Here is a 13,638-nt window from a genome sequence, read left to right as displayed (position 1 = left end):
TTTTGCAGGAGAATTTTACATCACACGCCATTCAAATCTTTCTGAAATTCATGTTGCTTTTCATCTGTGTGTGGATGATAATGTAAGGTCTGGTAACATTACTGCTCGGGATCCTGCAATCATGGGCCTCAGAAATATTCTCAAAGTTTGCTGTACACATGATATTACTACAATTAGCATCCCTCTTCTACTGGTACACGATATGTCAGAGGTAAGTAAAAGCAAACAAAAAAAAAACCCAACAAAACCACCGAGTAATCTAACCTCTATATTTGCACTCAGAAAAGTAGCATATTCCTACATTTGCTGGTCTAATTGAGAAAGCTCTACAGTAGCTGTGCCATACTCCCAGTTTTCATTGATGCTGGTTGAAAAAGAGTGGAGATGAGAAATTTAGAGCGTACTAGCACTGTTTAGCTCTGTGTTCTATTTATTATTTGTAGATAGTACAGGATGGTCTCAGTCTTTATATTAAAAAAAAAAAAAAGGGGGGGGGGAGGGAGGAAAAAGCAACCTAACTTAAAACGCCACTTTTAGCATTGCATATTCCTTCTTCAGAAACTAATCAATCTGACCCTAGTCCTGCAAAGGAATCACCAGTAGGGATCCTGACTTAAATGGCACTCCACACAGACATAGGGTCTGCACAGATTCTTTTGTAGGATCAAGACCTATTATTGTAAAAGATGTAATTGTGCAAAAGTTAGGAAACTCTCAGTTAATGTTGTGCATAATTATATACTTCAACCTAAAAGTTTAGAACTAGATAATTAACTCTCTTAAAAATGAAATCTTATCTCTGATATAAACCTTTTTTCAGGCTGCAAACCTGAGTTGATCTATGCAGGCATAAGTCTATTCATGGAGATTGGTTATCAGAACTTGAGTCTTAGGTTTTAATTAGGGAGGGAGAACATCAGTTGATTCCTGTGATATATTTTGTGGATTTTCTTCAACCTTTAGTTCAGGTTTATTTTCAGTTGCATAATCTTAAAAAAAAAAAAAAATATCCCCGTCCTTGTACTCTAAGGGCAGGTCTACACTATAGCCCAAGTCGATATACAGACGCTCCCTGGGTTACACAAACCCAACTTACACAAATCCGCACTTACGGAAAAAGTTCCGTAAGCTTTTTTTTTTTTCTTGCGTAATTGTTGGGTAAACGTTCCCGTCTTACACAAAATTCGACACTTGCATAAGTCAGGGAGCGTCTGTAACTTATGTCACTCAGGGGTGTGAAAAATCACACACACATACCCCAAGCGACGCAAGTTTTCACGGTTCACACTGGCGCTATGTCGGCGGGAGACACTCTCCCTCCAACATAGCTTCTGCTTCTCGCCGAGGTGTAGTAATTATGCTGATGGCAGATCGCTCTCCTGTTGGCATAGCATGTCTTCACCAGATGTGCTTCAGCAGTGCATCTGCATCGGTGCAGCTGTGCCAATTTAGCACTGTAGTGTAGACTTGCTCCTCGTTTTCTGATGGGATCCTAGTTAAAAGACATGTTCTAATGTGTGAAACTGAAGAATAGAATGAACACCTAGCTCTTTAGATTCTTAAATGCTAATTTCTTTTATCTCCCTTTTTGTATTGGTTTTCTGGTTTAAGCATTTGCAGAATAAACATTATGACCAGCATAGTATGTGTAGATTTAGGCAAAACTATATATTCATCCTTGATATACTTTGTGAATTGAATTGGAACTGTTGGTAACAAACAAATTACTGCAGCTGGCTGACCTAATTTAAAACATACAACTTTTGTAATACATTTAACAGGGGGAAATGAACCATATCAGATTTCTGAAAGCTAATCTGAACTTGGTGCCTTTGGAAACCTTGTTTTCTAAAGTTGTGTTTACCACCTACGCAAAAAATTTTTTTTGTAAAGTGGTTAACCAGGAGCACAGCTGCAGAGATGTTGAGATGTTTCATTGTGACAGGCATTCATCAGGAGCTTTCTTTGTTGTTCTGAAAAAAATAAAAATAAAAAAAATAAGCCCTTTTATAGATGGATTTTTATAATTTAGCAACTGCATGCAGTTTATTCACCTGAATGAAGGGTGACTTCTCTTTTACTGTGATTGGGACTTCATATAAAGTGAATGTCACAAAAAAAAGTTGCTTTTCCTGTTTCACTTGTGCCTAATGATCCTGGTCCATAACTGGGGCCCCTTGGTGATATGGCAGTGCAAATAATTGTAATAATAATACTGCTGTTTTTTTTAAAAAGTACACTCTGTAGACTTCAATGCATGCAAACCCGGTTCTGTCCTGTGTGCTGCATAACCTGAGGTAACTTTTTGCTATTTCCTAATGGACGGGTGTTTACATTTCATCACTGAAAACACCACAACTGGCAGTCTGAGCAGATGGGCTGAACTCCTCTCAGTCAGGATCCCCTTCCTCCCCCCCTCAGCTCAGAGCTGTTGCTTTGTTCCTCAGGTGTTGTGGTTGCCATGGATAGAGAGAGGAGGAATATTTTGTGGCCTCTGTTGCCTGTATTACTGTTCTATAGAAAAGCAGAACATTTCTCAGGGGTGTTAGTCAGGCACCTTTTGTGACCATTACAGGGATGCAGAACATTTTCTGAAAAGTCCAAAAAGTAGAAATGGAGATTTTACAACCTGTAGCATAAACTGGCTGTTGGTATAATTTTTGCAGATTATTTTGGGTATGTGCCCTTGTACCACTATAAACAATTCCACTCCTCATTTCCATCAGATATATCTATTATATGAGACAGCTACCAAATTCGCATTTAGTCAGAGTATAACTACTGTAGCCCGGTCCTTACTAAGGCAAATGTATAGAAATTAATTGGACTTTTGCCTGACTGAGAACTGCTTAGAGACTTCAGGACTTGACTCTCTATTTTTAGCCCTTGTAGGGCCTGATGCTGTAAAAACTTAAGCACCTGTGTGACATTCCCCAGGGTACAATCGGAACTGATGGCCAGCTGTGTCCTCTCAGTTCTCCAACCTGGGATCCCTTTTACATTACAACCACTCCTGGCCTTGTTCACACACAGCCTCTCTAGCATGTAAATTACTCCCAGATGAGTTATGAGTGCTCTTAGCCAGCCACTCCTGAATGTGAGTGTCAGAGTGACACCAGCAAACTCTCAGGCCCAGACTTGCCCCTAGAAATGTGTGTGGTGTACAGCCCAGTACCCTTCTGGATAACACAAGCTCATAGAAAGTCCGTCATTTTGTTAATAGAAAATAACATGCACAAACCTTATCTCAAATGGAGCTTCCCAAACACTTCAATCGAAACACATACTGGTTTAAACAAAACAATAAAACAGGTTTGTTAACTACAGAAAGATAGATCAAGTGATTACAAGTAATAAGGAATAAAAGTTAGAATTGGTTACAAAGAAATAAAAGCTAAAACACAAACTAATACCTAACTTATCAAGCAAAGTGAATTCAAAGCAAAGATTTCTCTCATCACGTGCTTTATCGGTGTTACTGGCTGAACTCCTTTCAGACAGGATTCCCCTCCTCAGCCATGCCGTCGCCACTGCACAGCACAGAGCACCGGGGTCCGAGTGAGCTGCGACTGCAGGGAAGGGGGAACAGCGGGGGAGGGGCCGGGGGTAGCCTCCCGGGCCAGGAGCTCAGGGGCCAGGCAGGAGGATCGCACGGGCCATAGTTTGCCCACCTCTGTCCTAGACAATGGCCCTCCTAACAAATCAAGCTCTTTTTTTGATAGATTTTTAGAGGGCAAGACAGGGATGAGATCATGGTTACTGACTGCAGACCATAGCTCTCTGAACACTTCTTGTACCTCACTAGAGTGATACTAATCAAAACTCAACCCAGAATGATAGTATCTTTTTTACCCCATACACTGGCACATAGGACCTTGCCCATCTGGTCTGAGTAGCCTTATGAACCTTAGTGGAATACTCTACATGTAAAAAATAACCTGATAGATTAGTGAGATCATGAGTATATCACTTTTAAAGATGACACAGTAATGATTCAGGTTCTAATTCATATTTGAGTTTTTGTGGGTTTAATTCATTGGCGTTCTGTGTTCAGTCTGTTATTTCTGTGAGTGTCCCCAACACTTAACATCTGTACTCCTCTGACACTGTCCAAGAACTGGTGTCATATCCTGCTTCTTCGGTAGGTCCTTTTAAGGTATCAAATGTCTTTTGACCTTACTGACTGCAAAACTACTGCTAATTTGCCTTCAGGGCAACAGGACCTTTCTTTTTAGACACTGGTTTTTAAACTAGGCCAAAACAGGGATCAAAACCACCAACAAACGCCTACCTTACATGTGACAGACAGCCTGTGTAGGCAGATAAATTACAATGAAGACCCAGTATTTCTTCCGGAAAGCTTGAAAAAATATATATTCTGTTGTCCAGCATTGTGCTATCTGATTCATTCGTTGCGTAATCTAAGGGCAAAGCAAACAGATGCTAAGGATTTGCATCATGAGAAAATTGTTTTTAAATGTTACCATTTTACGATGTTGGTTCTACCGCTACTCTAAATTTTTTTTTTTTTTAATAATATATAACGATCCACTGTATCTAGTGTAGGTGGGAACTGTGGCTTACAGCAACCCTCTGAGGCAGCGTATAGGGTGAACTGTATTTGTGTTACCAAATGATCAGAAGTTTGATGCTTTTTAAATAAGGCTGATTTTTTTTTTTCCACCCCTGCTGTAGAGATGCTCTTTATGTGGTGTTTGTCAATCTGTCATTTACACTGTGCAGATTTAGAACCATTTGCTGGTTTTATGGAATACAAAAGTGCTTAAACTGGAAATTTGGAAGGGTATGTAGAGTGGCAAGTACATGTTTATATGCATAGTTCTGTTCATACTGGGAGGTGCTTATCTTTTGAAGTTCCAGAGTGTGAATCATAGGAATGATTCTTTTTAAATAAGGTTAATAAAATTGACATTTATATATCTGCCACTGATGGATTACAAGTGAGATAAAAATAGTATTTTCCATTTTTTGGCTTAGATTCCAAGGAATGTCCGAAATTCATGTAGAGACGCTCCCCAGGTTACGCAAACCCAACTCACGCAAACCCGCACTTATGGAAAAAGTTCCGTAAGCTGGAAACAGTTGGGTTTTTTGGGCTTTTTTTTGCGTAATTGTCGGGTATATGTTCCCGACTTACGCAAAATTCAAGTTACGCCAGGCATTCCAGAACGGAATGCTTGCGTAAGTTGGGGAGCATCTGTAATGTTCCCCAGTGTTTAAACTTTTATCTAAATCTCAAATTTATTTGACAAGTCCCTATTAGCCATGCCTCTTGGAAAAGGTTGTAGGCGCAGGGTACCATACCTAATCTTGGTATTTAACGGAAGCTTCAGATTCCCTCTCCATCTCTTCTTGTATCTGTATCACTTGAATTTTTGAATTTATTTTGTGATATAAATCCAACCCCAACTCAAGACCTATCTGCCCAAGGCATTTTTAGTATGCCAGTGGCCATAGTATGAGGGTCATAGCTAGAGGTCCTCAAAAGGAATACCAACAAATTCAGTGACTGCAGTTAGGCTGTTAAACACATCCTTACTCTAGCAATCCAAAGTATGGATCTGACCATATAAGCAATTTAATTGTAATTAATACCTGAAAGCTGAGATTTTCAAAGCCGCTTATGGTAATAGTGCATGTGAATGTTCTTGAGACAAATGGGAGCTGTTCATCAATATCCCCCTTTGAAAATCTCAGCTTAAAAATGCATATTGCACTGTTCACACAGTAGCCTGTCTCAGCACTGTAAATAACTCAGTAGCTGAGTTTTTGTGGTAATCCATAACAATAAACATTTCCAGAATGCATTGGAAAACTAAGTCTTCTTTGTCTATGATATTATTTGAAAAGAATGAAGCAGATCAATAAACATTAGCAAATGTGGTCTATGGCCTGAGACATTCGAGAGACCTGCGCTTAAGAAGAGAACTTTCTGGTAGAGAAAATTGTGTTCAGCAAATGAGCAGGTGTGGAAGGTCATAACTCTAGAGACTGTAAAGACAATATGGGAGTAATAAAGTCATTGGAATAAGATAAACACGAAAATATTAAAGACCTGATAGAAAAAACATTGTCTTGCAACGCTATTGTCTTGAGCCACTTGTTGATACTTTTGTTATATTTTTATTAACTTAAACCAATTTTTAATTAGATTTTCTTTTTTAAGGAAATGACTATACCATGGTGCTTAAAGAGGGCAGAGCTTGTGTTTAAATGTGTCAAAGGTTAGTGCATGCTTCACCTATTATTCTCTGTCACATTCACTGTCAGCAGAAATCACTTAAAATTACATGTCACAAAAGAGATGAAAAATGTGAGGAATTCAAAATAGAGCGTCAGAAGTAATTTTGTATCTGTTGGCACAACTTTCCCATTAATGTGTATGTTTTCTATATTCTTTCCTGTTTAAAAAGTGATGAACACATGATACTGTGTTAGAACAGAGGGGAAAAAAGTAATATTAACACACACTTGTCATATGAGGACTTGTCTATACTTGAGTGCAACAGCTGCACCACTGTAAGCGCTTCAGTGTAGACACTATCTATGCCGACGGGAGGGATTCTCCTGTTGGCGTCAGTAATCCACCTTCCCTGAGAGGTGGTAGCAAGATGGACAGGAGAATTCTTCTGTCCACCTAGAGCTATCTACACAGAGGGTTAGGTTGGTATAGATCTGTCTCTCAAAGGTGTGGATTTTTCATACCCCTGAGAGATGTTCACTATATGCCTGTAAATTCCTAGTGTAGACCAGGTCTAAGTCCTTGCCTACACTACAAGGGGAAGATCGATCTAAGTTACGCAACTTGGGCTATGTGAATAACGTAGCTGAAGTCGACGTACTTAGATCTACTTACCGCGGGTTCCACACTACGCGATGTCGACTGGAGATGCTCTCCCGTCGACTCCCCTTGCGCTTCTCGTTCAGGTGGAGTACAGAAATTGACGGGAGAGCGATCTGACCTGCTACATCGATCGTCATACGTCGAACCCCCGGTAAGTGTAGACAAGGACTAAGTCTAGAAGACAAAGATGAAAAAAGACACATTACATCATCAAGACATCTATCTGCCAGTGCAGAATTGTTCCTTCACAGTATATTTTCCAGTATCTCATTCAGTTGACATTTTAAATGACCCACACAATGGAGCGTCTACTAATTTTTTTGGAGATTATTTCAGAGGTGAATGAGCAGGAATTTTCCTGATATTTAGCCTCAGTTTTTCCCCTTTTTTTTATTTATCTATTATTGTCTATTACTACTGGTTGTACTCCGGTGCCCTACGTTTAAATAATTCCTCTCCATCTTTGCTGTTCAAACCCTTCAAATATTAGTTGAATGTTATGCCCCCTACACTAGAAGTTAGCCAGTTTCTTCTTAGTGGGGGCCAGTAGGTGGGGACCATATGCTCATTCACAATTATACTACATCCCTATGTCAGCACCATAGAAAAATACTATTAGGAAAGTGTTTAACATATTTTTGTCAGCAGTATGGTATTGTGGACTTATACTGGTCCATGGTCCATATTTTGGGAACCCCTGTCCTATAAACACCATGTCAGCAGCTAGCCAATCTACATGTTTTGCTCTTTCTTCACAAATCAGTTCCTCATGATAATTTTTATTGCCCTTCTCCAAACTGCATCCAGTCTGTCAATCTATTTCTGGTATTAGAGTGCCCAGAACTGAATTCAATATTCCAGGTGTGCTCACACCAGAGTTCTATAGAAAGCATAGCTAGTTGTTGAAAGCAAGCTGTCAAAATAATACAGATCCAGAAAGTATCTTCTGATGCCTACTGCAGCTCCATGTTGACCAGCACCAGATTGTGCAGTTTGCTCAAGCGCTGGAACTTCACACCCTTCAAGACTAGAATGGTGTTCTTCATAGCGGATCATCAGGATCTCCACGCTGACCAGAGATTTGAACCAGCAGGTTGGCCAGGCTAGTGAAAACTAAGGGGCCAGAGGTGCTGATCTGGTTTATGCAGTTCCACCAGGTTGCTGAAATCATAATTATATATGTAAATGTATACCACACTCTGATAAGTGTCATTAAAAGGAAAACCTAATGCATATAGTATGTAAATATGTGAATGTTGTCTTTTAGGCTTCATGATGGAAATGGCTTCATGGGATGGAGGAATTTCTCGGACCGTACAATTTCTGGTACCGCAGGTAGGTTAATGAGAAATTAACTCCTGGTATGGCCTAGAAGGAGACAAAAATAGAACAGGGCTCTGGGTGCTGATAAATCTGGGTTCTGTTCCCTGCTATGCCTTAGCCTTTCTATATAATCTTTAAAAAAAAAAAAAATCAGTTAACCTCTCTCTGCTTTAGTTCTCTCATCTATAAATTGGGAGTAATACATGCTTTAGAGGTGTTGTGACACTTAATGTTTGAACCACTTTTTGCCAGCCACAGATAGAAGGCATTATAGGATGTATCATTATTATCTCTATTTAATAACAGACACATCAGATAACTGGAGTCAGAATTCACAGTGTTTTAGAGGATACATATTTATCATTAATATAAAGATATGACTTTACTGCTAGTTTCTTTGGAAAGTATGGAGTGTAAGCTTAAATGACTTTATTTTAAGCTTTCAGTTGGTCTTCTCCAGCATCTTTGAAAGTTAGTGTGGCAAGAGCCCAATCATGCTTCCACTGAATCAGGCCCCAAAAGACGTGCACTAGAACTACAAAGTTGTTTGTTAATAACTACCAAATTGTTTGAATTCTGGATGATCTTCAGAAGCAGGAAGTCATCCAAAAGTTGTGATCAGTGCTAAGTTTTGTTCATTTGCTCTGGTCCTTAACTTTGAAATGTATATAACTTTAACTGGAAGGAAGTATTATTTGGAAGCATATTCATAAGTTTAAAAAATTACTTGTCAACACAAAGTTATGAGCCTCTAGGCAGTGAGAACCAAGAGTAGACTACTCGCAAAATCAGATCTAATTTTGGAATTCAGAGAGTGAGACACCAATCTGAAATCATGAAAAGGACTAATGCTAGATCTACTTAAGAGAAAGTTAGTGACTGGAGGAAGAAATCCTCTTTAAATAGATACATTTACTAATGTAAATACAGGGTAATATTCGCAAGTAGGTTTTGTCCTATTAATGACTAGAATTAGGTTATAGCTATGACCATATTTTGTTCGCAATATTGTGGAAATTACGGATATTGCAATATTAGGCTTCCACCACAATTTTATTTTTAATTAGCGTATTTTGCACAGATCACAATTTTGCATGCATTTTGAGCATGCAATTAGTTCTGCACTAACGTTTAATACCTGTAAAATGTAAAAGGCTAATGTGGCTGGTCTTGATTTCTATAGCCATTGTGTTAAGACTTAATTTCCTGAATTTTATGCTGTACTGGTCACTTAAAAAAAAAAAAAAAAAAAAAAAAAGTAATATAGTTGAAGCAAAATGTCTGGTTACAAAAAAATTAGCAGGCATAACATAATACTTGTGTTTATATTATTCCAGCAATTTTTTCTTAAGCAAATAGGTCTACTCTAGCTTTTCCAAATTACTGCTATTAACAAGGGTCCATTATTACTTTTCTGCGATTTTCCATCTCTTGTCCTCAACTCAGGTGCATTTATTTGAAGATAATCCCACGATTCAAGTAAGGCCCTAGTCATAGCATGAGTGGCTGGAAACTTCATCTGGATGGTAGATGTGCTGCTATAAGACTCCAATACCGAGTAAAGTACTGGAGGAGAGAGGAGAATATAGAGAGAATGGTTTGACTCATCCAAATTATAGCAAACAAATCAATGCTTTTTGTTGTCTTCATTTTTACAGACTATATCCGAGGAAATGTTTTATCAGCTGAGTAATATGCTCCCCCAGATCTTTCGAGTGTCCTCTACGCTGACTCTGACATCTAAGCACTAACCCCTCTGAAATAATAAGATGCATGTCACTGGAAGAGATGAGAGTATTGGTTTAAATACCAGAATTTCTCCTCTGTATTTTTCCCAAAATTGACTGTTTATTTGGAAGTTAAATTTTATTACAAGTTGCAAACAAAATAATGTATATCCATTTAAAAGTTCATAAAATCAGTGTTCTGTCTTGATGTATTTGCCAAAAAAAATCAAATACAGTCAGTCTTTCAGCAAGATATTAATGTGAAATATTTCACCTTTTTACACATATCCTGTACTGTAAATGTTTGAGTGTGACCTAACATGCGTGTATTTAAATGTTATCTATAGAAACATAGTAATTTTCAAACCTAAGCATTTACAGTAGCAGGAATAGATATCTATACATTTTTGGAAACATTCTTGTTTTCTGAATTTGCCCAGTGCAATTTAGAAGAGCATGAATTATGTCAGGCAAGCCTTCTTAGAATAACTTAAATAATCTGGAAACATTGTAAAAACAACTGTAATAAGGTCACCCTGACCATGAGAATAAAATTGACACCCCCTCCCATAACAGTTACAAAATGAAAGGTAAAATAAAATGAAAAATAACCACTAACTTCTTGTATTGTGCAAATCATTCAGTAGATAATATACTCTTGTGACAGTGATTATGGGTTTCAAGTTTTGTTAAAAAACAGAGTATAGTAATTTCCATTTTCACAATGGTTTTTTTTCTTTCATGTCCTGGTATTTTTAGTGTAGCATCTCTTGTTTAGTAAGAAGATTTGGCATTGGTGGGACTTCCACATAGGCAATTCAGTAATAGTATCAGAGCTATTTTTGTGCATTGTACAGAAAAGTAGGCAGGATTAATTTAATATTAAATTTGAATCTTTATATTCAGAATAGAGGATAATCCGGGATCTGACATGGATCACAAAAGTACAAAAAAAACAAAAATCTTTTGCTAAGGGCCATCTTTGAAGGCAAAAAATTAATATCACAAAAATTGAAACCCATTGCTATATATTGCAGCTTGTTATATTGACTCTACAGATCTTGCTAACTTCAGAGGTTTGGCTTTGCCTGATAATTGTGAAGAACATAAAGGTCTCTTTTTTTTGGGGAAGTCCGGCCTGGATGCATAAAAGGAGTTAGGCATTGTGATGTTGACAGCACAGTACCTAATTTTTAGGTGCCTACAAAATCAATAGAGAGTCCTATTGCACCTTATAGACAAACAGATGTATTGGAGCATAAGGCACTCTCACTGAAGGACTATCTGGCAATGTGGACTCTCTACTCAGACCCTACGCCACCAGCACTCCCAGCTCTCTCCGTGACACCACTGATTTCCTGAGAAAACTGCAATGCATTGGTGACCTCCCAGAAAACACCATCCTAGCCACCATGGATGTGGAGGCTCTCTACACAAACATCCCACACACAGACGGAATACAAGCTGTCAGGAAAAGTATCCCTGATGATACCACAGCACAACTGTTGCTGAGCTCTGTGACTTTATCCTCATACCAAATTATTTCAAATTTGGTGACAATATATACCTCCAGACCAGTGGTACCGCTATGGGCACCCGCATGGCCCCACAATATGCCAAATTTTTATGGCTGACCTGGAACAATGCTTCCTCAGCTCTCGTCCACTCACGCCCCTTCTCTACCTACGCTACATTGATGACATCTTCATCATCTGGACCCGTGGGAAGGAGACTCTGGAAGAATTCCACCACGATTTCAACAGCTTCCACCCCACCATCAACCTCAGCCTGGACCAATCTACACGGGAGGTCCACTTCCTAGACACCACACTACAAATAAGTGACGGTCACGTTAACACCACCCTATACCGAAAACCCACTGACCACTATGCCTACCTTCATGCCTCCAGCTTCCATCCCGGACACACCACACGATCCATCGTCTACAGCCAAGCACTGAGGTACAACCACATTTGCTCCAACCCCTCAGACAGAGACCAACACCTACAAGATCTTCACCAAGCATTCTCAAAACTACGATATCCGCACAAGGAAATAAGGAAACAAATCAACAGAGCCAGATGTGTACCCAGAAGCTTCCTGCTGCAAGACAAGCCCAAGAAAGAAACCAACAGAACTCCACTGGCCATCACCTACAGTCCTCAGCTTAAACCTCTCCAACGCATCATCAGTGATCTACAGCCCATCCTGGACAATGATCTCTCGCTTTCACAGACCTTGGGAGGCAGGCCAGTCCTCGCCCACAGACAACTCGCCAACATTAAGCATATTCTCACCAGCAACCACACACCACACCATAGCAACTCTAACTCAGGAACCAATCCATGCAACAAACCTCGATGCCAACTCTGTCCACATATCTACACCAGCAACACCATCACAGGACCTAACCAGATCAGCTACATCATCACCGGTTCATTCACCTGCACGTCCACCGATGTTATATATGCCATCATGTGCCAGCAGTGCCCCTCTGCTATGTACATCGGCCAAACTGGACTGTCCCTACGTAAAAGGATAAATGGACACAAGTCAGATATTAGGAATGGCAATATACAAAAACCTGTAGGAGAACACTTCAACCTTCCTGGCCACACAATAGCAGATTTAAAATAGCCATCCTACAGCAAAAAAACTTCAGGACCAGACTTCAAAGAGAAACTGCTGAGCTTCAGTTCATTTACAAATTTGACACCATCAGCTCAGGATTAAACAAAGACTGTGAATGGCTAGCCAATTACGAAAGCAGTTTCTCCTCCCTTGGTGTTCACACCTCAACTGCTAGAAGAGGGCCTCATCCTCCCTGATTGAACTAACCTCGTTATCTCCAGACTGATTCTGGCCTGCATATTTATACCTGCCTCTGGAAATTTCCATTACATGTGTCTGACGAAGTGGGTATTCACCCACGAAAGCTTATGCTCCAATACATCTGTTAGTCTATAAGGTGCCACAGGACTCTTTGTTGCTTTTTACAGATCCAGACTAACACGGCTACCCCTCTGATACAAAATCAATGTGATTCACAAGGCCTGAGGAGGAAGCCTAAGCTCCCAATATAATGAATGGGAGAGAGACATCTTATATGATTCACAGAAGTCAGTATGTGGGCAGGGAGCCACCTAATTTAGACAATGAGTGACGTGGACAAGAGAGATGTGCAAGTCCAGGCTGCAGTGAGGCGCCTCTGTCTGCTTGTGATTCTCAGCAAAGAACCCTCTCTTGGGCTACAGCTACACTATGAGCTTGGGATGCAAGTCCTCTGCTTGTGTGCACATACACTAACTTTCATAGAGCTAGTGTTAGTATAAATAGCGATGTAGCCATGCTAGCAAGGAGAGAGGTGGTGGAGGCATAGCTGAGCTGGGCTGAGTACATACCAATGGGTTTCAGGCAGGTTTGTTCTCTGCGTGTCTTCCCTGCTCCTACTGCAGCTACATTGTTATTTATACTTACGCTAGCACAATGAGGGCTAATGTACTTGTATTTGCATGAGCCAGGGAATCACAGCCCCAGCTTGTAGCATAGACAGTCTGGGAGTTGGGTGCCTACTATGCCATTTTTACATGACACCCAGAGGTAGGAGGTGCAGAGGAGGAATAACTCTGTCATAAAACTTTTAGGCCAGGCGTTAGGGTACTCACCTTGGATGTGGGAGACCCCCAGTTCAAGTCCCCCCTTCCCCTGAGGAGAAGGGATTTG

General features: G+C 39.9%; 1 protein-coding gene across 7 annotated transcripts in view; it reads left to right on the top strand.

Moving 5' to 3' along the window:
• CUNH12orf4 (chromosome unknown C12orf4 homolog) overlaps positions 1–10,527 on the top strand; it is a 28,514-nt gene extending 17,987 nt beyond the window's left edge. For 6 of the 7 annotated variants that reach the window (XM_024208194.3, XM_024208192.2, XM_024208190.2 and 3 more), the window contains 4 exons: positions 9–211; positions 6,188–6,245; positions 8,133–8,200; positions 9,847–10,527. In XM_024208194.3, coding sequence (XP_024063962.2) covers positions 9–211; positions 6,188–6,245; positions 8,133–8,200; positions 9,847–9,939 — 422 coding nt within the window. In that variant the 3' untranslated portion in view covers positions 9,940–10,527. Of the gene's footprint in view, positions 1–8; positions 212–6,187; positions 6,246–8,132; positions 8,201–9,634 lie in introns of all 7 variants that reach the window. The other variant, XM_024208196.3, reaches the window with a different exon arrangement.
• Positions 10,528–13,638: the final 3,111 nt, after the last annotated feature.

The sequence above is a fragment of the Terrapene carolina genome, unplaced genomic scaffold, assembly GCF_002925995.2.
Source record: "Terrapene carolina triunguis isolate 2854851 unplaced genomic scaffold, T_m_triunguis-2.0 Scaffold112, whole genome shotgun sequence".
NCBI classification, from domain to species: Eukaryota; Metazoa; Chordata; order Testudines; family Emydidae; genus Terrapene; species Terrapene triunguis.
Note: the sequence above shows the minus strand (reverse complement) of the source record. Positions and strands in the feature narration are given on the sequence as shown.